At 39.7% G+C, this 27,836-nt stretch overlaps 2 protein-coding genes across 2 annotated transcripts in view; both read left to right on the top strand.

The window, feature by feature from the left end:
- The window catches only part of LOC139122663 (uncharacterized), a 249,372-nt gene that overhangs the window by 171,457 nt on the left and 50,079 nt on the right, over window positions 1-27,836 (top strand). The window lies entirely within an intron of this gene.
- On the top strand, window positions 664-27,539 carry LOC139122661 (uncharacterized). Its single transcript, XM_070688262.1, has 2 exons — window positions 664-980; window positions 25,665-27,539. Exons 1-2 carry the CDS (start codon window positions 884-886, stop codon window positions 26,411-26,413), a joined length of 846 nt encoding a protein of 281 aa, XP_070544363.1. The 5' UTR covers window positions 664-883; the 3' UTR covers window positions 26,414-27,539.

Here is a 27,836-nt window from a genome sequence, read left to right as displayed (position 1 = left end):
TACAACGGCTACAGTTTTGGTTTAGTGAATATATTGACCAGTATCACACTTAAATTGTTTCTCTTGTTCTGGGATGACCTTTACTTTAATTCATCTTATCTCCGTGATTACAAGGACAAGAGATTGGGTTTTGATTGTAACTTTTACTCTAATTTCTTTTGATGACCTTTGATGATCATAGACCTACTTTCACAGAATGAACAACTTACACCAAGGTCATGTGACCTTAGCTAATATCACACTTGACACGTTGTCTCTTTAATGTATTACACAACTTATCATGTTCATACCTAATTTAAGGCAAACAACCAATAAGGAGAGAGGGCCATTTTTCTCCATCAGTCAGTTGCAAGATAGGTAAGTAAATCACTGCAAGAGAATTTAGGGAGAGTTTGAAGCTACATGCCGTGTTTGTGGTCACTACATTATTGAATATGGGTGTTGGAACTGGCAAACCAGTAAATACATGGGTGCGGTTAGCAGAGGGTCTCCCTGCTCCCGATGGAGAAAGCTTTTGAGAATTTGACATTAAAATGACACCATTTGAATACACTTATTATAATCACGAATCACACGTGCACACATGAAAATTGTTGTGTAACCCCTCCCCGTTCGGCTATAATATTTTAAGTAACACCTTACTTTTCATCATTTTTGAGAAGCCCTCTCCTGTTCCTGCAATCCTCAAGTCGCAGACTCCCCTTCAGCTGTACGCGGAGGGGATGGGTGATGTGGACCTAGGCCGTTATCCCTTTGTTCATACAATGATCGGTTGACCCTTAATCGACCCGAAGTCACAGTAAACACGTTCATCATGTGACCTCTACTTAAAATTGAAGTCATGCACTGCAGCCACAGCTAGAGGTTTGACAAGCGAATCTACATGATCAAGATGCCGATGGAAATTACCTCCTACAATAAACAGGGCATATGGTGCACCTTGGTGGGCCATATAACTGATTACAATATTAACGCCGAAGGTGAGTATTTATACAGAAGGTTGTTGTGTGCTTGTACCAAGCTGAAGTTGCGACCGTATCTCCCTCTTGCTTCGACCCGGACTGCTGTGATCCTAGTCCTACACTCAAACAACTAGACTTGCCATGGGCGATGCCCGTGACCCAGAGTTCTTTGTCAAGGTCTGTGTGTGTGTATTTGTGATGGTTTTAGCTCTGCGTGGCAGGGCTGTGTGTAGCTGCAGTACAGTAGCTTGAGGTTTCCCTGCGTATTCGGGTTTGACGTCCGACCAAAATACCCAGGCAAAATCTCGAGCTACTGTACTGCATCTAGGCTGTGTGCAGCCTAGCCCTGCATACAGGTCTGTGTGTTACGGCGTTATAACTGTGACAACGCAGAGGCTTCCGCGGCACTGCCAAAGGTGTATGCAATCATAGAATTGTATGCTAATCCTTACATTTACTGTGGTTGTAGTCGTGTATTGCACCACAAGAACTGCGCACCGAGCGGACCTCGATCGCAGGTGCGATAAGAGTAAAGTTTGTTGGCCTGAACAACATTGGGAATTACAGAGAAGGGTCCGCTGACCTCCCTCCGAGCTCAGACATTATCTCCGTCCTGTGGCGGAGCAGGTCAAAAATTTGCATAGTTCATTGCGCATGCAAGGTAGACATTAGCAATATGACGATCTATGTAAGACGCAGTCTTGGCAATCTGACAAGCCAATTAAAACTGTGTGGGGACTCTTGTACTAACACAAATAAATGTTATTCACTGTCCAATCTGCCCGGCCTACGATTTTCGGCCAAACAGGCTACAAAAAGTCAGAAGCCATCTCGTCGCCAGTCATTGGCAACACCCGATAGAGGACGCTACGGACTGAGATAGATTTGAAATTTCTTATCATGGACATAGTTTTAACGATAGTGCTGTTTGCTTCGAGCTGGGAAATTTTAAAAGTTTCGTCATATGCACAGCGTGTTGGATATTGCATTTTGTTGGAAACTCAGCGGTTTTTTTTCTTAAATGTTGACTATAGATGGAGACTCGAGCATATTGGACGATACTACGGACTAAGCTTGATTGGTTATTTCTTGACGTGGACGGAATTTTAATCTTACTGCAGTTTGCTCCGAGCTGAGACATTTTGATAATTAAGACACTTAGCGTGTCCGATATTCTGGCAAAGTGATGACATTTTTCGTAAGCATGGACTTTAGATATTATTAATATTATTAATCTTTATTTAAACTCCATAACTCCATAGATGAAACACCTCTTTTCATGGAGGTCCGATAGACAAAAGAAAATCATATTACAGCACCAACTTGAAAACACGAAAAACACAGAAGTATAAATATCAAAAAAACTACGAAGAAGCATCAGACAAGTAAATAGAATACAGAAAGTTGTTACAAGATTTCTTAAAGTTATGATTGATTTGGGGAGATTGTTATATTCATCCACAACCGCAACAGACAAGGTGTTTTGATAAAGAAGTGTAAGTGCTTTGGGAACCTTAAGGAGGTTCTGATTGGAAGAACGAAGTGATCTGGAAGGGATATACGGTAATTATTGAACATACTGGCTACAAATTCAGGGGTTAGATTGTGAGTTGCTCTGTAAATTTGGGCCAAGATATAGTCCTCAGATTATTGTGGATGCAACCAAACGTGAGTGATTGGTCATTTTTTGGCGTGGACGGAGTTTTAACGTTAGTGCAGTATGCTCTGAGCTGAGACATAACCGTTTCGTCATATACACAGCGTATAGGATCATGCACATTGCTGCCAATTATTGACTTTTCGTATCCATGGCCTTAAGATAGAGTTATGAGCTTATAGGAGGATACAACAAACTGAGATAGATTTTAAATTTCGAAGCCTTGATGTAGTTTTCACCTGCATTTTGCTCCGATTTGAGACATTTTAAAAGTTTTTTCATATACACAGCGTATTGGATATTGGGGTCTGTTGGAAACTCGGCGTTTTTTCTTAAATGTTGACTATAGATGGAGACTCGAGCATATTGGAGGATGCGACGGACTGAGATAGATTGGTAATTTCTTGACATGGACGGAGTTTTACATTAGTGCAGTTTGCTCCGAGCTGAGACATTTTGATAATTTATGTATTACACATAGCATGTCGGATATTGTGGCAAAGTGATTAAATTTTTCGTAAGCATGGACTTTAGATATAGTCCTGAGATTATTGTGGATGCAACCGAACGTGCATTGAGTGATTTGTCAATTTTTTTGGCCTGGACGGAGTTTTAACAGTTTTAACGTTAGTGCAGTATGCTCCGAGCTGAGACATTATAACCGTTTCGTCATATATACAGCGTATTGGATCTTGCACATTGCTGCAATAATGGTTGACTTTTCGTATCAATGGCCTTTAGAGAGAGTTGTGAGCTTATTGGAGGATATAACAGACTGAGATAGATTTTAAATTTCGAAGCCTGGACGTAGTTTTATTCTGCAGTTTGCTCCGACTCGGAGCTGAGACATTTTAACTCGTCCTAGGCCTATACAGTGTATTGGATTTTGCAGTTTGTTGGAAACTTAGCATTTTTCTTAAATGTTGACTATAGATAGGGTGCCGAGCATATTGGATGGTGCTACTTACTGACTCGGAGATAGATTAGTAATTTCTTAACATGGATGGAGTTTTAACGTTTAGTGCAGTTTGTTCCGAGATGAGACATTTTGACCGTTTCGTAATATGCATAGCGTATTGCATGTTGCAGATTACTGCAAATAATTGACTTTTCGTATCGTGGACTTTAGATAGTCCTGAATTTATTTTTTTTTGTAGCGTGTCGGATATTGCAGATTGCTACAAAGTGAATGACTTTTCGTATCCGTGGAATTTCATAGAGTCCGGAGTTTATTAAATGATGCTGCAGACCGAGATAGAATGGTAATTTCGTAGCCTGTACGGAGTTTTAACGTTACTGCAATTTTGCTCCGAGCTGAGACATTTTGACCGTTCCTCATACACACTGCGTATTGCATGTTGCAGATTGCTGCAAACAATTGACTTTTCGTATCTGTGGACTTTGATAGAGTCCTGAATTTATTGTAGATGCAACGGACTGAGATAGACTGGTCATTTCTTAGCCTGGACAGAGTTTTAACGTAAGTGCATTTTGCTCCGAGCTGAGACTTTAATAATTTTTGTACCTATACATAGTGTGTCGGATATTGCAGATTGCTGCAAAGTGAAAGATTTTCGTAACGGTGGACATATAATAGAGTCCTGAGTTTATTAGAGAATGCTACGGACTGGGATAGATTAGTAATTTCCTAACCCGGACAGAGTTTTAATGTTAGCGCAGTTTGCTCCGAGCTGAGACTTTGATAATTTTGTACCTACACATAATGTGTCGGATATTGCAGATGGCTGCAAAGTGAATGACTTTTCGTATCTGTGGATTTTGATAGAGTCCTGAGTGTATTGGAGGATGCTGCAGACTGAGATAGAATGGTAATTTCGTAGTCTGCAATTTGCTCCGTGCTGAGACATTCTGACCGTTTCCTCGTACACATTGCGTATTGCATATTACAGATTGCTGCAAACTATTGACTTTACGTATCCATGGACTGTAGATAGAGTTTTGAGTTTATTGTGTATGCAAAGGACTGAAATAGATTTGAAATTTGTTAACATTGTCAGAGTTTTTACCTTAGTGCAGTTTGCTCCGAGCTGAGACAATTGATAATTTTGTACTATACATAGTGTGTCGGATATTGCAGATGGCTGCAAAGTGATTGACTTTTCATATCTGTGGACTTTGATAGAGTCCTGAGTTATTGGAGAATGCTACGGACTGAGATAGATCAGTAATTTCTCAGCCTTGACGGAGTTTAACGTTAGTGCAGTTTGCTCCGAGTTGAGTGGCTGCAAAGTGAATGACTTTTCGTATCTGTGGACTTTGATAGAGTCCTGAGTGTATTGGAGAATGCTACGGACTGAGATAGATCAGTAATTTCTCAGCCTTGACGGAGTTTAACGTCAGTGCAGTTTGCTCCGAGCTGAGACTTTAATAATTTTTGTACCTACACTTAACATGTTGGATATTGCAGATTGCTGCAAAGTGATTGACTTTTCTTATGTGTGGACTTTCATAGAGTCCTGAGTGTATTGAAGATGCTGCAGACTGAGACGGATTGGTAATTTTTTTTAGCCTAGACGGAGTTTTAACGTTAGTGAAGGTTACTCGGAGCCGAGTCATAGATTGTCGGATATTGCAGATTGCAGCAAAGTGAAACTGAAGACAATAGATAGCCGTGAGCATATTGAAGAATGCTTGGAATTGAGATGATTTCGTCGTTTCTTAACAAAATAGGAGTTTAACGCTATAGTGCAGGTTACTCAGTTCTGAGACAATTAAATAATTTTGTTACACGCATAGCTGGTGCGGTCAGATAGTACAGATTGCTGCAAACTATTTTCGTGTCACAACTACACGCTACTGTAATCTTTTCAATTCATGGAGGGTATTCTTGTGTCAACTTTTTTATCTCATAATTCGACGAGCAGCATCGGAAAGTTGGTATCTATTTGCGTCACAATGTATCTTGTACAATGGAGAGAATGAAATGAAAGCCATGGAGGAGTTTTCTTTAATCTTCGAACACTTCCTTGACAAGTGTTCACAAAATAACTTCGGAAATTGCGAAAGTGACCTCTATTCGCAAATACTGTTAACTTTTAGAAATCTCATGATGTTTTCGTTGTAAATATTTGCTAAATTGCCATGGAGATAATTTTGACCCTCTTATCAAAATTGAAAATTAAGCTTGTGAACTTCATAATGTGTCTGTCTGCCGAGCTTTAATAAAATATTAAAACTTTTTGCAGCGGAAAATATGTGTTTAGCAACACCTCTAATATGGCTTTCAGCTGGCGTTTCCTGTCCTGTCAAAATGTTAGTCTTTTCGTTTTATGTAGCTTTGGAAACCACAAAATAATAATAATAAATAATAATAATTATAATAATAATAATAATAATATAATTATTAAGTATAAGAAATAATAACGCGAATAATAATAGGTTCAATTTCCATGAAAATTTCACCATAAGGGTATTTTGGGTCGAAAAGACCAAATATGATATCGATTTCACTGCCCCATGTTTCCATGGTAACCATTTTAGGGGTTGAAAATTCCAGTTTTTCTAATATCCAATGAAAAGTTACTTTGATTGTTATGAAAATTATCTAGTGGGGGAGTTCGGGTCAGACAACACAAAAATCAGACTTATTTTAATGTTTCGAGTTGCCATGGTAACCAGTTTGGGATTGAAAATGTTACTTTTTCCCTAATTCCTATTAAAGAACTATTGATTGATGTAAAAAATTGATAATAAGGGTTTTTCTGGTCAGCACACCAAAAAAATCACACTCATTTTAATGTGAGATGTTTCCATGGCAACCATTCAGGAGTAAAAATTACCAGTTTTTCAAAGATTCCACCTAAAATCCAGTAATCAACAGAATGTGTTATATCAAAGGGATATTTTGGGTTAGAAAGACCAAATTTCCAGTGTAAAAATCCATTAATCAACAGAAATATTATACCAAAGGGTTATTTTAGGTTAGAAAGACAAAATATGATATCCATTTTCAGTGTTTCATCCAGGGTGACATCAACGGGGGGATTTCCCCCTTTACCAGAAAATTTAGGGGTGATTTCACCAGTTCATGTGTTCTACTTGTATCTCTTAGGTGTGAATGGCACCATTTCATGGGGGGCTGGTCTACCCTTGAAAAATTACTAGGGGGTGCCAACATGTCAACAGAGGGGGAATCCCCCCGTCCCCCTCTCTAGATGAAATACTGCATTTTTACTGCCCTGTTTTTCCATAGTAACCTATTTGCGTTTTAAAATTTCAATTTTATTCAAAATTCCATTAAAAGTAATCCCAGTAACTATGCAAATGCTCTCCTAAGTGTTTATCACAGCATGAACTCCATGTTCATTTTTGTTTTATGTTGCCATGGTAACCTATTTGGGAACCACAGCTTTTTTTATTTAAAGCAATATACCCTTGAGAGGGTCTATATTAAAACATAATTCACTGTTTTTTATTTATTTTATGGATTTCTAAGTAACCACTTTTATTGTTTGTTCTATAATAATAATAATAATTGTAATTTCTTTGCCTTCATTCTAGGAAGAATACTAAAGATAATGTACATTGGGGCCATTCTTGTCAAAATTGTTTTCCGTTTATTTTAGTGTGTTTGAATTAATTTTATATAGACCAGAAATAATTTTTCAAGCATTTTTAATTTTGTTTCATGCAGTCATCCCAAATAAGTGTTATAGAGTATAGTACCAACTTATTATGCATTCATCGAATTAATTTTATGCCTTCAAATTAATTTTATGTGCTAATATTAATTCTACTTGTATCTCAAATTAATTTTATGAACCCAATTCCCCTTATCACCCAATATACCATTATTTATCAGAAGCAGTAACAGTAGCGCACAGTTTTTTTTGTTTTATTTAAAACATAATTCACTGGTACTTATTTATTTATGGATTTATAATTAACGACGTATAATAATGTTCATTTATAATAATTTATTTTGATTTCTTTGCCTCTTTCCAGGAAGAATAATGAAGACAAATTATTTCTGATTGTTTAACTAAAGTAAAATTATGGCCATGTAGTGGTGCATTATTTTTTGTGTGACCTGGCGTGACCCCATAAACTCTATGATTCTGATGATTAGCTAGATCTCCCCTTTCCATGGTAGCAATGGCTAAATTTGAACATGGTCCCTGTATACCTTTAAACATTTTTTTAAACCCAGCAGGCCAAGACAAGGGGAAATATTACAAGTTAAATGTTTCATGTTTAATATTGCCCAGGGCTCGAAATTAACTTTTTTTCCCTGGTAGTCCACTTGGGCAACCATATTCTGAAGTTGGTAGCCCGGTGACACTGGCTGGTAGCCCATGCATATTTTAGATCAGGGGTATCTTTTTTCGTTAACCAGACAAGAAAGGGCTATTTTACAAGGTTCTGCCATGAAGTGAATTTTCTAGTCTTTTGATGTGTATACTTGCACACCTTTAATGCCCAAGGAAACAGGTGTAATGGACGACAGTGGGACTCAAAAGTTTTGTGACCTATAAAAAACCGTTTCACTCTCACAGTTGTGTGCAAATTTTAAAAGTCGCCATGACAACATGACAACAATATAGCCTTTTCAGCACTGAGACATACTGTAACAGGGCTAAAAATCGACCATGGCCCTTCTGTTGGGAGGAGGCATAATTTCCGTGTCATTGTGCATGTGATTGATACATTATTATCAAAATGCAACGAGAATGCGTTTTTATTGGCCATCGTTTCCTGTGCCTGTCATTCAAGTACGTCAGTTCAGATATGGAAACTTTGTTGCAAAGTTCCACCGCACGGCCGGTCGTCTCCAGAACAAAGTCATACTATGGCAAATTTCTATGCCCAGCTGGGTTTGACTGCATTTATCTAGCTCGTCCCAAAGTGACGGACGCATCTTTCAACCTTTCAGCTTGGTGAAAAACGCATTTATTGATTCGCCAAAGGCCTGTGGACTCGCTTATTTTTGCACAAGTGCTACATGGACATAGGAAAAAGTTGTTGAATACTCACTGTTTCAGTGAATCCGCCATGATGAGAGTTCTCAAATCAAAAAATGTTGCCGAGCTCGAATACAAATGTCTTCTCATTAAATTACGTCATTGTTAATAAGTCATTGTTTACAAGAGTTAGCATTCCAAAGTCTGTCACCTGATTTTTTCAAAGTTTGGAGAAGGCCGGCATTTCCATCTGAATGATTGAACGACGTGAATGCAAAATTCCATCGCATATTATCTGGCAATATGTACAGTAGAAATACTGTATACCGTCGCTCCAGGTACGTATAAGCTTATACTCCACAAAATGGCCACAGGCGGCGTGAACTTTCCTAAACGTCCTACTTGTTACCTTAGGGACTCACTTGTGATGTCCTGAAAAGTATTCTCTGCAGTAATTCCAGTTTCTGTCAACATGCAAAGCTCAACGACAAGATTATAGCACGAGACGTAGTGTACAGACTACACATTCACGCGCAGGTAAACTCAATTGCGCATGCTCATATTGGCAGACTACACTGGCAAACGAGTGCGCATGCGTGAAGGTATATTTGCAGCAAATACACATGGCATAAACTCTCCACAGTCGCTGTGCCTTGTTTTGTGCGCGCCCACGACTGCCACGATGGGCCTGCATTCGAACATATAGATTTCTATATAATACTTATAGCCCCTAAACTTGTAATAATAATAATAATAATAACAAGGCAGTATTGCTGAAGGCAATGAGTACTTGGGCCGTGATAGAGTAATTTTGAGGACAATATATACTACTATTCAAATATGGTCTTGAATTTCCTCCTGTCAATTAGGCATTTGATTAACTGGTTATTAAACGAAGCAATCGCATGACAACGGCAAAATATGTCTAGCAACTTTTGTGGAGTTTGAGGCAGGGGTTCTTTATTTATAGTGGAAATTGCTTAAACTCCTTAAATATTCAAATTACAGCAAATTTCTTTTGTTCTCGATGGTAGATGTCTAATATTTAGATGGGCATATTTAGATTTCTACCCTATAGTTATCCCTATATACCAAAAATCGGACATCCAGCTCTATTGGCTTGCTCAGAATTAGATATGCGCATAATTAATGAGGTACAATATGTGGTGTCATAAGGTGTCCCATCATACCAAATATGAAGGGTGTAGCACTTGTGGTTACTGAGTTGTGGACAAATATATATATTTGAGGTCAAAGGTCATTGAGGTCACGTGACATTTTGTCAATAAATTGTATTGCTAAGTTATTCCTATATACCAAAAATCAGACCTCTAGCTCTATTGGCTCGCTCAAAATTAGATATGCGCATAATTAATAGGTACAATATGTGGTGTCATTAGGTGTCTTATCATACCAAATATGAAGGATGTAGCACTTGTGGTTACTGAGTTGTGGACAAATATATATATTTGAGGTCAAAGGTCATTGAGGTCACGTCACATTTTGTCAAAATAATTGTATTGCTAAGTTATTCCTATATACCAAAATCAGACCTCTAGCTCTATTGGCTCGCTCAAAATTAGATATGCGCATAATTAATGAGGTACAATATATGGTGTCATAGGTGTCCTATCATACCAAATATGAGGGTGTAGCACTTGTGGTTACTGAGTTGTGGGACAACAAATATATTTGAGGTCAAAGGTCATTGAGGTCACGTCAGCATTTTGTCAAACAAATTATATTGCTAAAGGCCAAAAAAACAAAACAATGAAATGTTTCTGGGTCAGCGCGCGCGTCACTTGAACAACAGCGCGTCAACCCTTTTTTTTTCACTGGTTTGAGGCCGCGGCTGTGGCAAACTACACCAAACAAATAGCTGAAGAGAAAGAAATTCTTTGGGGCACATGATCAGTGACTGCATGAACAGTTTAAATGTTACTGTTATGAATAAAATACAAAACTCGTGTTATACCCCAGGCCATAGGCGGGTACCGCTCCGCTTCGCCTTCCCCCCCCCCCCCCCCCCCCCCCCGCTAGGGCTACGCTTTGATTCTCCCCGCTACGCTTTAAAATATTCCCGCCATCCTTTAGTTCACCGCTCTGCGTAGCTACCAGCTGATGCATGCATTGTCTACACATAAGCCGCTCACTGCACTTTTAACCTGTGAAAGAGTGGAAGGTGTGAAGTATGTGTATGCATCAGATAAGTTGTCCGGATTGTTTGAGAGGGAACGTTAAAACACAGGCGCTCCTTAGCTGGGTCGTCTGCTAAGTAGATCGATTTTCGGATCGATCTATTGATCCCGTAGTCGATATGCCCGCCACTGCAACCTAAATACTCACAAGGTGTGCAACACAATCACTCAAAAAACACACCACCCGATTTGTCAACTGGCCGTGCGCTCGCACAAAGCATTCAGAACTACACTCCCATATACCTAGTTGGATCACAAATTTAACCATCTCCTCAAAAATCACGCCGATGAATGTGTTACTCGAGTCATCTTGAAGAAATCGGCCGTGTTTTGAGACCAAGCGAGGTGAAATACAGCCTGCAGAACGATTCTACCATATGACGTCATTTTTTCCACTGCTGATTGGTTCAACTACACTACACCAGTGACGTCTTGCCATGACCTTTGTTTTGGCCGTTGATTAGCCAATCAGTAGTGGAATAAATTACATCATATGGTAGAATCGTTCTGCAGGCCACATTTCACAACGCTTGGTCTCAAAACACGGCCGATTTCTTCAAGATAACGCGAGTGATTTTTGAGGAGATGGTTAAATTTGTGATCCAACTAGGTATATGGGAGTGTAGTTCTGAATGCTTTGTGCGAGCGCACGGCCAGTTGACAAATCGGGTGGTGTGTTTTTTGAGTGATTGTGTTGCACACCTTGTGAGTATTTAGGTTGCAGTGGCGGGCATATCGACTACGGGATCAATAGATCGATCCGAAAATCGATCTACTTAGCAGACGACCCAGCTAAGGCGAGCCTGTGGTTAAACAATAGAAGAAACTCGGCGGGGTTGTTCACAAATTTCATTCAGAACGACTACTACGACCAACAAAGACGTATACATCGCGGACAAGTGTTCACAGAGGTAGCGGTGTAGCACTAGCAGGGCCTTTGATCACATTCCCATGCTTTGATCAACGAAATGGACCGCAAAAGAAACAAGAGTTGACTGGTGAGGTTGATTATGATTGTACAACGATGAGTTTTGTCTGAGTACGATCACGATCGCGATCGAGTTCACATTGCATAAATTTCAATATGGCGGCGGCCATGTTGGTCGACAGGTTTATAACGTGTTGACATTGATCCTGGCGTCGCGTGTGTTCCACTCTGCAGACTCTGACACGTTCTCTGAAAGATTTACACCTGATTTTCGAGGGATTCTAGTTGTACTTAGTTCATGTCTTGTGATCATCTTGGTGGTATTTTTAAAATCAAGAATCGAACGACGATGTTCAGTGGAAGTAGAAGTTATGCGGGGGGGGGGGGGCGCTGGTTGAAATCTATCCCCGTGATGAAAAATTATTCGCGGTGTTTGTCGTTCAAAAATGATATAAAACTCAATTGCATTTGAATTGTGTAAAGCTTAAACTTGTGAATTTTCCTCTTTGTTGGCAAGTTTTGACAATTTATTAGCAATATGATGTATTAATGAAACTCCAATCAGACGAACCATTTCTTGCTCTCAAAGTTTCAATCTGAATCTTCTGTTTAATTGCAATTGTAATTACAATACTGTGATGATTTATTTAAGTGTAATAAAGAGTTTCCATGATGTTCAAACTGCACACTTGTGTGTTACCATTGCATTTTGTTGTGAGTGTACATGTATGTGTGGATGCATGTGCAAGCTTACATCCATATGCAAATATAAATTAATGATATGCAATGATTATGCAAATTAGCCACTAAGCTTTGGCGCTTTAACTGACCCTGCTCGCTCCCTTGAGGAGGAGGGAAAAAAAAAAAAAAAAAAAAAAAAAACCACGTCGCCGCACCATTTTTTAAAGAAAGGCTGACCAGAAATTTCTTTTTTTTGGCCTAAGTTATTCCTATATACCAAAAATCAGACCTCTAGCTCTATTGGCTCGTCAAAATAAGATATGCGCATAATTAATGAGGTACAATATATGGTGTCATAAGGTGTCCTATCATACCAATATGAAGGGTGTAGCACTTGTGGTTACTGAGTTGTGGACAAATATGTATATTTGAGGTCAAAGGTCATTGAGGTCACGTGACGTTTTTGTCAAACAAATTATATTGTTAACTTATCCCTATATACCAAAAATCAGACCTCTAGCTCTATTGGCTCGCTCAAAATTAGATATGCGCATAATTAATGAGGTACAGGGTGTGGTGTCATAAGGTGTCCCATCATACAAATATGAAAGCTTTAGCACTTGTGGTTACTGAGTTATGGACAATAATGTATATTGAGGTCAAGGTCACCAAGGTCACATGATATTTTGTCAAAATGTCTGAGATATCTGCGTGAACCGATGGACTCACTGATGGACTCACGGACGGATATGACCCAATCTATAAGCCCCTGGACTTTATCCGTGGGGACAAAAAACTGTGTCACTGCATCCTTTAGGCAATATGAATACGATGAGAAACTAAATTTTTATTTTTCTTGGCCTTATACATGAAAGTCTATGGAGAACTGCCTTATACATGGGAGTCTATGGAGGGGTAAACTAAAAAGTCCTCTAACACGGACAAATTCGATCGCATTGTGAAACAAATCGACGTGCATCTGTATGGGGTTGGATACTATTCTTGTGCAAAGTTTGAAAGAAATTGACCAGGGCATGTCTGAGATATCTGCGTGAACGACGGACGGACGGACTGACATGACCAAACCTAAACTCCCCCAGGACTTTGTCCGTGGGCACTAAAAACAACGCAACAGTTATTACAGCTACACCGGCGGTAGGTTCATATCCAGAGCCCTGTAAGGTCTGCCGCCGTCGCTTGAAAACAATCTCATAAACCGGGCCATATGGGCAACTGTGTATGAGCAGCTGGATGCTTGACTTCCCGGAGAAGGCGAGCTGTCACGTTCAAGCTCAGGATTATTTGTCGATCAAATTTCAGTAAATTTACCTTACCTAGATGAAATTTTGTCTATATGCTGAAATTTCGCCGAAGTTTGACAAAATTGCATCGATTTTTCAGGTTCATATCCGACATTTTTGAGTTTTGAGTGCAGACAGAAATAAGTTTTGAGGCAACATGCTGCGACCCCATGTTGACCCCTAGCCCTGCGTACGATGCTATGGCTACAGCTAACCACCAGCATGGGTAAAAAAAATAGAAGGATACTACGGACAGCCCTATATCCCTTTCACACCTATGTTATTTCTTTGTCTACGCTGGTCTTTGAAGTTGTGGCATGGTTGCCGCGATCAGGACGGCTCGGACACACCCACTTCACTCACAATATCGTGTACATCAAATTATTGTTGCCAAATTCATAAAAAAAACTTTCAAACTTGTGAAATTGCTTGTGTTGAATGCCCAGACTGAACAGAGCTCAAACAAACCAAAGACTGAGAAAATCGACGCATATTTGACCAAGTTATGACTATTCTTTGGAACCGACTTGGATAAAGTCCCCTGATCGTAAAATTACTCTAACTTACAAAGTATCTAACCGCGGAGTCTGATTTTTTCTTAATTAGAAGGTTCAAGGTATGAACGCTTAAAAAATGTTTGTCCTAAGTGCTGGTTCGCCTGGCCGTTGAAGTTATCGTATTCTAAAGTTGGGCTATATTTGCGGTACGCCGATAGTTCGTCCCCATAGGATTGCGTGCAAATGCGTTCGTCGTTCAGGCCATGGTTCACCCGTTTGAAGTCACGTTTCCAGACGTTCAAAGACACTGCTGAAAGAACTGTTATACCAAAACTAAAGTCATATATATAGACTTTCCGGTCTGGTCATGTTTATCGATCAGAGTACCTGGCCGAAAATTCCCTGGTGATTTTTCGCCGAAGTTCATTGCGTCGCGTCACCATTCTGCACGGGTTGACGCATTGTTCAAGAAGGGGAAAGGTTATTACACATGTGCAGTTCTTGTTATACCGTGTTTACAGGGGACAGAAAGTGAGCCAGGAGCTATGTAGTCGATTGTTTTCCTCCTCGATGAGCTGCATATCATCGTTAAGATAGAAAAGGTCGTAGTATTGCTACAAACAACATTACTGGCACGAAGACGCTATTTTTACACTGTCTGTGGTAATGCACGGAAAGACTCGACGTTTACCGATGACAACCCGAAGGCACGCTATGAATAAAATAACACGCTAATCCCGTTACGGGATTACAAGATAACGAATCGGCGGCAACTATCCTGACAAAGGATCAAAGGAGTGTCCTGTATCCTTCTATTTTTTACATCCATGCACACAGCATGTACGCAGGGCTAGCGAGAGAGTTGCCGACATCGACGGTTATTTACGAGAAGTGAATAAAAGAACTGTCATTTTTGGAAGCGATCGAGTAGCTGAGGTAGGCTGGGATACGACTTGGGCCCAAGAACGCTGAATTTCGGCAGTAATTTGGCTTTTTACGTCAAGTCCCAAAATGGATTTGAAGTCACCGACCACTATCGTACGGGTCTTTGCAGGGCTGTGGTGAGCGGGGCGATTAGCTGTAGCGGAACACACAGCATCGTACGCAGGCTAGTTGACCCCAAGTGAAATGTGTTCGCGATCAAATCTTCCTATATTTTTTTCAGGATTTTCGACAAAATCATTGCTTCTTACATCTTTTGTAAAATATAAAATGAAATAAAAATGCGATGTGCCATGTCTCCAGATTTCTAAAATATCGTTTGTTGACCGTTCGACGGAATACTCATTTCGCAAACTTGTGACGCAGTTGAAATTCAATACTGACCGCCAAATAATCTTAATGAGAAGAGATCATTCTAGACATCCTCCAAATTATCCAACCATTCGCGTTAGAGTTCAGCTCGCTTAGAGTATCATAACATTCTTCGGCCTTCGTTTAGATCGACCCTAATCTCTCCCATTTAGGAAATAAATACACAAGCTACCTTGACAAAATTTCGTGCACCATCCAGGACCAAACGCACTACAAATCTGTCTTGACGTCATCATCTCCTTACATGGTAATCGGCATACCGTATTTTTTAGCAAAGGAGACACAGAATACGTCGGAGTATTCAGTTTCAAAACGTATTACATTGTGTGATGTTGTCAAAAAAAGGTAATGTTACTGCAGTGGTATAAATTACAAAACACAAAAGTTCAAATCAGTTTATTTTGGACTGGCTTTACCCAACATTTCATATTGTTTCTTATGCCAGATTTGACCACGTGCTTACTGGCGACCCCTTTACATGCAAATTTTGTGTCAAATGGTGTGTTCTCCTGGAAAAACAAACGTACGATTTCTATATGAAGGAGGCGAAATTTGCCCTCAAAACTCGAAACCACCCCTTTGTGGGGTGTACCTAGCTATTTTGAACGAGCTTCTCGAATCTGCAGCTCTATTTCGAAATGATGGTCTGCTTTTCTCAGCTCAAGGATAAGTGTTCTCCATCGCTGTGGGCATTACTATTCTCAACTGGGGGTACAGTTTCCAGTCGTAATGTTTTTCATTGTGTCCGGGATATAAAACCTTTCCTTTTCACAATTTTACTTCGATTAACACTAGTCCACATCTTGTCAGCGATTAATCATGTTCAAGTTTAAATGTTAAATTCTGGTCTCGAGCCCTCTTGTTCGACCAAACTGAAATTACCCCTCCCACTTTGGCTCGTCCAGTGGGTGTAGCAAGGGTCGTGCCATCGCCTAGGAAACGGAGGGTGCATTAATGGTTGCATTTCGATGCACATTTTGATTATATTCAGAAGATTTTGTGGCAAAAACTCAGATAGAGAAGCATTAATATTCACATCTCACTTATTCAAGACTGGCTGAGAGCAGCACTTCCATTCAGTTAACATCATTACGCCATTTATTATGCCAAGAAAGATGAAGCCAAGACATTTTGCCCTCCCTGGTCTCAGCCAGAAATGGTTATACCTTACAGAGTTTTTTCCCACGGAATGAAAACAAATGTACTTGGGCTGAGGCCCAAGTACAATAATAATAATAATAATAATAATAATAACAATAATAATAATAATAATAATAATACAGGAAATCAGTACGGAAGAATTTCCTCTCTGCCTTTTGACCGTAACGTACAACTTTTAAAATATCACTGATTAGGTATTTGGTTGTAGGAAAATAAATAAATTCCTTTCAGGGGAAAGTTTTCTATTTGGCGACAGGGTTTTTCCTCAGCTTCCTAAAGGCTTGGTAAAGTAAAACAGAATTACAGTCAACTCGCACTTTTTCCAACCCGCCCAGAACCATCTCGCCTGATTCAAACTCGCCAGATACCACCTCGCCCGATACCAACTCGCCCGTTGTTTTGAGATAGGGTGTTGTAGATTCCATGTACGCAGCTGTTCCTAAAGAAGTGAGCCAGTACGCAGTAACTATCCCTATACGTAAAGAAGCCGAACGAAATTTATTCTTTCAAGAGATTTGCAAAACGTGAAATTCGCAAATAAAAAAATTTCCGTGTTGGCACATATTTCAAGTCGCACCTGTGGTTCTCTATGTTAGAAACATTTGTTGTTAGAAATAAAACGTTTTATGCGTACCAGTTGCTGCGAAAACGAGCCCTGCCACTCCTTGACATGTTCTTCCACTCCAATGACCAAGCTACCCGAGTGACAAAGGCTACGGATTCGCAGCAAGCGTACCAGTAGCTCTGCATGGCAGGGCTGTGAGTTTACCGGCGTTATACGGCCTCCGTATAACGCCGGTAAACACACAGCCCTGCCATGCAGAGCTAGCGTACCAGGTACCATGGAGGTCTACCTCCATGCGGGTACTCATAAAATTGCAAAATAATATCGGGCGAGTTGGTGTCGGCCGAGTTGGCATCAGGCGAGTTGGAATCAGGCGAGGTGGTTCTGGGCGGGTTGGAAAAAGTGCGAGTTGACTGGTACCCAGTAAAACAAGGCTCTTTTACAAAGTAAAGCGAAAAAATCTTGTAGATTACATTGGCAATGTCTACGTAGCATGTGTAATGAACTATGCAAATTGTACGACCTGCTCCGTCACAGAACGGAGATAATGTCTGAGCTCGGAGGGAGGTCAGTGGATACTTATGGGAATTACATGTAAACGTAAACCAGGAGCCAAGGACAACGCCCGCCTTTTGTATATTTACTTGGCACTGAGCTATCGTAACTCAGAATCCCTTGACTGCTTACTATCGGTGCAGAAATCGAGCGGCACCACAGGTATCCGCTACACCTACACTTGTAAACAAATCAGTAACAACTATAGTCTCGTATGCCAGACCGCGAACCAGCATGCAGCGCGAGCGGCGAAGCCGCGAGCTGCGAGTAACCACAGGTTACGAGGTCTGGCAAGAACCAACTGCTCAGGAATGTGATGACGTCAAAAGTGGGCTGTCTTTCCTATGCTGATAAGTATAACTTTGGACCACCGCGTACAGACTGCCATCACTGTATTTGTCCACCATGTTTCACATATCTGCGCCGAAAACACACTAAGGCACAAATCTATACGGCGAGCATTTATTTGTGAGGCCATTTACCACCGGTACATCGGCAGTCGAATGGGGCCCAAAGTCTGAGTTTCGTTCGAACGGAGCAAAATCAAAAAGCAAACTCCATAGAGGATGTCGACGATCAACTATCGCAAGCGTTGAAGCAACGCCCAGAGCAATGAGAGATTGGCCATATTCTGTCGGCAAATTCACGGAATCGTCGTCTCCTTCCGGATAATCTGTCATGGCTACCTCCTGCTTTTGGTTTCAGGCTGTCGATCACCACTTTCTTCAACGGCATAGATCATTTTTGCAGATATTTTTCATCATGTGGTTATTGGGAATAACGTAACCCTGATTTCATAAAGTTGTATTACTGTCTGAGGTCAACGTAAGGCAGTTTACTTCAAACGAAACATTTCTGGATGAATGACACATCATTCAGTCGAATTCAAAAGGCTATTTTTAGACGCTCCACCTACATTCATGAAAAAACAAGAGATGTACTCTTTCATCCAGCCGATTTTCGAAGCATTCTATTGGACAGTATATATAGCACGTCAGTTCTAGCCAGACCTCGTAACCTACGGTTACTCGCAGCTCGCGGCTTTGCCGCTCGCGCGCAGGTTTCGAGACCTTGCATGCGAGACTAGAGCCTTGGTGGCTATACGCTTGCGATTCCCCTACCGTTGTGTGTGCAAGAGACTAACACCAATAAGAGACAGAAAAAGCACAGGGGACTGTCGACAGTCAATGTATCGTCACAATGTTATCACCAATTTCATGATTGCCATCAGTATTTTCTTTGTATAGTGTTTTTTTGCTGTAAAAATCGATGGTATAGGCCTATTCTCAAATTCTGTGCGACTACCAGTTAATAAAGGGTCAACAAGTGAAAAGTCGTTCCGATGTACCAAGAGGCTTTATTTAGTCTTAGAGAATGGATGCATTGAAATCTATCAATCTTAATATTTGATCCAACATTGAGGCAATTTTCCACAAAACAAGTCATTGACAATAACATAGTCCCTCACTTGTAATAGGAGTATTAGTCTTGATGGAGCAGGGATATGTGGTCATTAAGAAGTATCACTGGAGTGGTATATGTTGAGATCTATGGGCACATATGTCTATGTCGTTGTTCCCAATTTGAAACACGTGAGGCATGTCTAAGTGATGGTTCTAAATCGGGAAAAAAGATCAGACCTCTAGCTGTATTGACCAGCCAAGAAATACATATGTGCATAATAAATGAGGTACAAGATGTGACATCTTAAGGTCTAATATCGTATCAAAATTGGAGGGTATAGAACTTGTGGTATATATATATATATATATATATATATATATATATATATATATATATATATATATATATATATATATATTCAAGGTCAAAGGTCATCGAGATCACGTGACATTTTGGAAAAAAATTGTATTGCTAATTCCCTATATGCCAAAAATCAGACCTCTAGCTCTATTCGCTTGCCCAGAATTAGATGTGTGCATAATTAATGAGGTAAAGCGTGAATTGTCACAAGGTCTCCCATCCTTCTCAATATAAAGGACATAGCACTTGTGGTTACTTATTTATTGACATAAACGTATATTTTAGGTAAAAGGTCATCGACGTCACATGACATTTGGTCAAAAAATTTCTATCGTATAGTCATCCCTATTTACCAAAAATCAGACATCCAGCTCTATTGGCTTGCTCAGAATTAGATATACACATAATTAATGAGGTACAGTATGTGACGTCATAAGGTCTCCTATCATACCAAATATGAAGGGTGTACCACTTGTGGTCACTGAGTGATGGACAAATATGTATATTTCAGGTCGAAGGTCATTGAGGTCACGTGACATTTTGTCAAAAAAAAATGTTTTGCTAAGTTATCCTTATATACCCAAAATCAGACCTCTAGCTCTATTGGCTCGCTAAAAATTAGATATGTGCATCATTAATGAGGTACAATAAGTGGCCTCATAAGGTGTCCCATCATACCATACATGAAGGGTGTAGCACTTATGGTTACTGAGTTATGGACAAATATGTATATTTGAGGTCAAAGGTCACCGAGGTCATGTGACATTTTGTCAAAATATCTGAGATACCTGCGTGAATGGATGGACTCATGGATGGACGAACGGACAGACATGACCCAATCTATAAGCCCGTGGACTTCATCTGTCGGGACTAAAAACTGTGTCACTGCATCCTTTTTGCAACATGAATACGATGAGAAACTAAATTTTTATTTATCGTGGCCTTATACATGGGATTCTATGGAGAACTGCCTTATACATGGCAGTCTATGGACGTGTAAACTAAAAGTCCTCTAACACGTCAAATTTGATCGCATTGTGAAACAAATCGACGTGCATCTGTATTAGGTAGGGTACTACCCTTGTGCAAAGTTTGAAAGAAATTGACCAGGGCATGTCTGAGATATCTGCGTGAACGGACGGACGCATGCATGGACGCACGCACGGACATGACCAAACCTATAAGTCCCCCCTGACGGTGTCCGTGGGGACTAAAAAGACATTCAAAATCACATGAATTTACAGTCTGATTTCTTTTTGAAAGACCATGTGCATTCCGAAATACAAAGTTAATATCATCTGCATTACGGTTGTGTGGTAATGTGATGTCAGTGATAAATGCACAGTTGCTCCGAAGACAGTTATCTGTAATGGCTATTGCCACCTGTGTGATGCGCCCGATGTTTCTCCAAAACTGGTTCAGAAGCATCGTCAAAAAAAGTTTTATTTTCTGTTTTAACCTATATGATGTATGCTCCTTGTCTAAGTTGTCTTCTTGCTTCTTCCCATGGACCTGGTAATGTATTACCTTGAATGAAAATGATTATTGGACCAGTTTAATGTCGTATTGTACACACGCCAACCGTAAATCTGCATACCGAGATATGTCGTATGCTGCCTCTCGAGCCTGGCGGTAAAGTCCGTCGAAAATGATTCTTTTCACTGTCCACATCCAACTTCTCAGATATACAGTTTCCAACTTTTCGTTCACTTTCATCCCAGTTGTTCAGAACCACGTATTATCAAGATTCTGATAATTTATAGTTTTGTCATGTTTCTATAATTTGTACCGGTTACTGTAAATCTTCATTCTAGTAATTCGCCAAATTTCAACATTTCGCCACTTGGGCTTGAATTCCCACGATTTACCGGAGGTGTAATTCTTCAAAATTGGCGGCAAATTACATTTTCAAGTCTCTTCTGTTTAAATTCAATGGCAGTGCCATTCCAGGCACCCGCGTGTCTCGTGAATTCCTATGATTATGCATGGAATGTCTCACGCAAGGTTGGACAATAGAAAGACAATGTAGTCGAACTTTTATCAGAACTGTAGCTGTTAAGTATCGCTTTTCATATTTTCACAGCTTGGATTTAAAACAATGGTGTTGTGACATGTCTCATACATACTACGTATTAATCATTGTGAAACTAGCGTTGGCAAGTTTTCTTGTCGACAAAGTATTATAAATTTGGGAGTCAGACTTTGGGGGCCTTGGAGTGAGCATATCTCCAGGCTCTCGGAGCTAAGAGTTGCCCCAGGCAGCCATCAGGCTGACCTGGGGAAATAAAGTTTCGAGCGCAACGTTAATTCCTGTGTCGCCTGATCTATATATTTACTCCATCTACGCGTACTGTGGTCTGAAGTTCCCCTTAATCCTGATTCCGAACACCAAGAACATTTCTTTTACTATTTGATATGGTGGAGAACTAAAACCCGGTTGCAATATCGACCAAATGTGGTGTTTGGTCGAGCCTCGAGCTGCAAAGCGAGTCGTTCTGCAAAAATCTGAGCTGCATGATTCCCCGAAAACGAAGAAAACGAAGCCTCTCACAGCAAAGCTGAATTGAATTTCTCGATAGAACTTCGAGAAGCGAGTCGCTCCCGGACACCTGAGTGAAATTCCCCGGATGACATAAAGGATGGACAATGCAGAATTCAGACCGAAACAAATTACAGGAGAAGATGATATTTACAGAGGCAAGCTGAATCATTCAACCCAAGGAAGCCAGCGAAGAACACGTCAAGGCAGATCAACCATGAGAAGATAAGAGTATCAACATTTTGAAGGGTGAGCAGATTCGAGATTTGTCGAAGTTGAACAAGAGAACTGTGTATGATCGTTGGAACTGCGTCTTTTGTCTGCGAACTGAATTTGACAATTGTTCGAGGCGTTTTTGTGGTCAAATAGTTAGTATAGTAGACTCGCTTTGATTCCAAATATTGGTATTGTTCAACAGAGAAATCTAATTATTTATACTCGTTTGTCTTTATTTTATACGAAGCCTCATCTACGCGGGTTGGTTTGGGGGTTGGGAGTGTTTTTTTATTAAGTGAAGATAATTACGAGAATTACCGACGCTGCAGTGCTACGCGTAAGACGTCTCCGATACGAAGGGTTGGGGGGTTGGAGAGTTGAATAGTTAGTTTTTAAATTTGAACATCGTCAATATGGTAATCGAAATTGTTCTAGAAACGGATCTCACTGGGAGAAACTTTTGATCACAAACATAACCGCGGACATTGCCCGATACAGCTTGTATACATCTGCTATCAGCACTGCAACACATACATTATTCGTTTATTTTCAAATAACGATGTCATGTTTCTAATTACAAACAAAAAATTGTACTTTCCACTTTCTGTTCTTCTGACATTCTGTACTTTCCTTGCGTATTTTGTGTAAATGTAATATTTTTGTATTCTATCCACATTTTAGACACCTTTTATAAGGCTTGAGGGCAAGCCTTTGTGGGAGAAAGAACGATGTCATGTTTCTATAATTTGTACCGGTTACTGTAAATCTTCATTCTAGTAATTCGCCAAATTTCAACATTTCGCCACTTGGGCTTGAATTCCCACGATTTACCGGAGGTGTAATTCTTCAAAATTGGCGGCAAATTACATTTTCAAGTCTCTTCTGTTTAAATTCAATGGCAGCGCCATTCCAGGCACCCGCATGTCTCGTGAATTCCTATGATTATGCATGGAATGTCTCACGCAAGGTTGGACAATAGAAAGACAATGTAGTCGAACTTTTATCAGAACTGTAGCTGTTAAGTATCGCTTTTCATATTTTCACAGCTTGGATTTAAAACAATGGTGTTGTGACATGTCTCATGCATACTACGTATTAATCATTGTGAAACTAGCGTTGGCAAGTTTTCTTGTCGACAAAGTATTGTAAATTTGGGAGTCAGACCTTGGGAGCCTTGGAGTGAGCATATCTCCAGGCTCTCGGAGCTAAGAGTTGCCCCAGGCAGCCATCAGGCTGACCTGGGGAAATAAAGTTTCGAGCGCAACGTTAATTCCTGTGTCGCCTGATCTATATATTTACTCCATCTACGCGTACTGTGGTCTGAAGTTCCCCTTATCCTGATTCCGAACACCAGAACTTTTTCTTTTACTATTTGATAGTTTCCTTATTCATTTTATAATCGGGTCAATTTCTAAAATGCATGTTTTCTACAGCCAATTCTGTAGGCTTTACATTTTCCAAGACAAGTTCTTCTTTGAATCATGCATGCAAGTATATTTCAGGATCAAGTTCCTCACTTCTATCATCGTATCTCTCTTCAAAAAACTTTTTTTTTCAGAAGTTCTCGAAGAAGATACGATTAATTTGTACAGTTCAGGCTCTATAGAATGGCCGGTGCCACATTCAGGCTCAAAATGGCAGACACGGTGGAGTCGTCCTTATGTGTTTGTTTGTACGAATGTAAGTCCGTCTATACCTGAATAAAAACTGGAGAACTGCTGCTTTTCTCGACTCCTTATATCTTTTTAAGGTCCACCATAGGTTACAAGGTCGAATTTCTTTGAAAAAAAAATTCAAGTCTGGAAATATGCAAGTCAGGTTGAAAATGTGAAAATAGAAAAAACTATAGCTCAGGATTTTTTTCTTTGATTGCACTGATGTAGTTACCGAGGAAGATTTCTATTTTGCATGAAAGGGAATATTAAATTTGTCACTGTTAGTTATAAAATTTTGTTTGCAGATCCCTACAGCTGTTCTCCATAAGTTGCATTGCCTTCGCCAATTGTGAGTACCTAATGTATCTGGTAAAGTACGCAGAATATAAGCTTGGTAAAATTTCATCGGAAAACAATGCTAAAAATGAGAAATTTCGTCTCCTTTCTACGAAATTCCATAATTTTAGTCGCGGCATTCAGAATCAAGGCTGTAAAGGACATACTTTTTATTTCCTGCCGTCTAGCCTTTGTACAACTATTACTTAAACTTGGACTAGTCCCCTAGGACGTTCTCATGAGTAAAATCACAAGTACACTGTCATAACTCTTAAACATAACATGTTTAAGACTTCACGTTTGGCATTAATTTGATAAGGGCGATTATCTTGGAAGAGAGACCCTCAATAGGACACTTTTAGTCGTCATTACTTTGATAGAAGTGAACAACGCACAGGCGCTTGGCACATTTCTGGGATAATAATTGTATTTAATTTGTAGAATGTCTATACGACATGATTATTCAATACAAGAATCACGGTACATGATATTAATGTAGGCCTAGGCCTACATGTGACAAGCATAACCCAATGGCTATGTATGGCTGCCTGGCTCGGGCCCGACGTACGCACTGCATAATTATATTTAATGTGTGGAATGTCTATGTGACTTGATTGTTCAATAAAGAATAACGGTACGTGATATTACTGTACACATCGGCTAGCCTAACCAAATGAATGGCTGTAGCTGCCGGGCTTGGGACCGATGAACGCGCACAGTCCACTGCTGCACAGATCTGATTTGCATAGTCTTTACTCTGGTCTTACTCTGACAGTTTTTGTAGCAGGATTCAAATTTAGGGTTAGCGCATTGTATTTATCAGAATATTACTGAATATCTGGCAAATTTGTCCAGAGTCTGATCAAAAATCAACTCGCAACACATACTTTCATAGCTTCCCACCAATAATTGGTACACTTCAATTTAAAAGTGCTTTCTAGGGTCACATGCCATCCCCAACTGTCAAAATCGTCACCGTGGCATGCAATTGATATAATTTTAAAACTCACCAAGGAGCCAAAATGATTGAAACAATTTGAGTGGACATCTACAAATGTAAATGTAAATTGAAATGACCCATATCTGATCAGGCAGAGTAGCCACTGGTCCGAAAAACGGGGATTATGGACTGCCATGAGAGAGTATTTTATTCCGATGAAATAGCGAAAAACTAAACAAGAAATTTAGGCCTAGCGTATTATGAGAGCTTTTCTCTATGGTTTACTTTGTTGAATTCTGTTGTGTATTGTTCTATATTACTCGCTGAAGTTGCATTTTAGGGGATGTGTGATTCCCAATACAATGTCAGTCCTTCTCGAAGTGCCTTCTTCTGTCTGTTCTCTTCTGTCCATTTGATAATTTTAAGATGCGATTGCTGTAACCGTCACTAACATTATTTTTCTTCCTCAATCAGATCAAAAATTTGAGCCAAGTGTTCCTAGGATGATGACAAACGCATGGAGCTATACTGTAAAACCACCGTACAACTATCTGTCAAACAATGATTTTGAAGATCATATGATTTTCCTCCGTTCAAGCGTCTATCATGTACTCCCAGAATGGCATGCACGTCTTCAGCGGTCAACGTCACTTCAATTTAGCCTTTCTTTAGCAAAAGTTGGGAGGACTTCGTTTGACGAATTCAATGTAATGCGTGATTGTGATGATGGTATAATCCTGGCTACTCACTATGTGCAAAACGTGTGTGTAAGCAAGTTGACAAGAAAGCCAGCTCAACTACCGGATTGGTTCACTGGACGGTACGCAACACATGGCAACCACCAGACACCGCAATACATGGATAAGCTTGGAGACACACCGTCGAAAATATTCCAACACAAAATTGAACCATCAAGCAGTGATATCGATGAAAATAATCACATAAACTACACCGCTTATATCAAATATATCGAAGAATGTGCCCTCACAGCAGCTGAGAACAACGCCTATCCTTCATTTACCAATGATCTGACAAGATACAAGATCAAGACCATGGGCATTCTGCACATCACTGAAGCTCTTGCAGATGATGTGATAACAATAGAAACGTGGGAAGATGAGAACAATCGATGTAAAGTAAATTTTGTGATGAAGAAGAATGACAAAGAAGAGATTTGTCATTGTAGTTTTGAGTACCATGATATTGCCAAGGCAAATCTTTAGATCATCAATTTCGTGTAAAGTATGAGATGCTGTCACAGCAAAATCTCTTGAAATGTTATTGTACAAGGAAATGTTAGCATTCTCTCTGGCCATGTCTTTGTTATGCAGAATAGAATCACGATCGATACAGTGACAGCTTTAGTTCTATCACGAAAGCGTCTCCCTGTTTTCAAAAAATGACCTTGCTCTCAACAATAAATCTGACGTTAAAGGTATACTGTCACCTGTTCCAATTTTGCCCAGTTACCATGGACAGATAGTTATCCAACAAATCACAGATTTTAAGCTGGTGGCCGCTATTTAAAAACAGCGCCCTCTTATGGTCCTTTTGAATGCCAAGGAACGCCCTTTTGACCATATATGGGTATATTAAAATTACGGGTGACTGTATACCACTAAAAGATTTAGATGTAATCTATACTATTATCAATATCGTCTGCAACTATAATAATCATACATAGCGGGATAACTTCATAACTCTGTAGTCCATGTATGAAATTTTGTGACATTGGAGTACTTTGACTTTCATAAACACACACTCACCGTTTCAAGCATGATCTTGTGCCAAAGAGGAGTCATAGCGTCGTTAGCAAGTATAGTAAGTACCTTAGCTTACCTTGGTTTAATGACTACTGTAGGACCATTTTAAAATTTAATAAATGAATAGTTTCTACAAATTTTGTCATTTAGCAAGCGTTTATCTTGCAACTTTATACCTTGCGCAGCTGATGAGGAAGTGAAAATGGGCTAGAATTAAGGGGAAAACAAATTACGTCATATATACAACAAAGAGGAATCGTTTTCAGTTATCTGTTGTTTTTATACAGTGGTAAAGGGGGTATGTCAAAGAGATCTATAGTGACATCGTAACACTGTAGACATTTCATTCTACAAAATTGTAAAATCACAGACACATATATACGCGCACGCAAAATTTTCTTTCTCTTCTATCTCGTTAGAAACTTACAATTTTGCTTTGTTTCAAATACACAGAAACGATACTTTAAGATGTTCAACAATTCAGAATGTAATTATATTGCATTTTATTGCAGTTTGTCGGTCATATTGTCATTTTGCAAATATGATAATTACGGTCATGGAATGAATAAAAACCTGAAAAAACCTACGATAATCACCCTGAGAAATCTTCTTCTCTGAAGGATCACACTGTTTGACCTGTAGTAATTAACAAATATGTGGTCAAACGGTCTTCCCCTATTTTATTATCTTTTATTATCTGATTGCACCTTGGAAATACAGCGCACAGTTCATGCAGTTGAACAGCCGATTGTGAATCCAAAACTTGCATTTATCTTCGCCTAGGTACACGATGTGCTCAGCCACGCTTGTAAACGTTTTCTCTCTATATGCGAGGGAAGCGTTCATGTCCACCGCCATTGTGAATGTCAGCCTTGCAAACAAA

Source organism: Ptychodera flava, chromosome 22, assembly GCF_041260155.1.
Source record: "Ptychodera flava strain L36383 chromosome 22, AS_Pfla_20210202, whole genome shotgun sequence".
Taxonomy (NCBI): domain Eukaryota; kingdom Metazoa; phylum Hemichordata; class Enteropneusta; family Ptychoderidae; genus Ptychodera; species Ptychodera flava.
The sequence above is the reverse complement of the archived record's forward strand: the minus strand, read 5'-3'. Positions and strand labels throughout refer to the sequence as shown.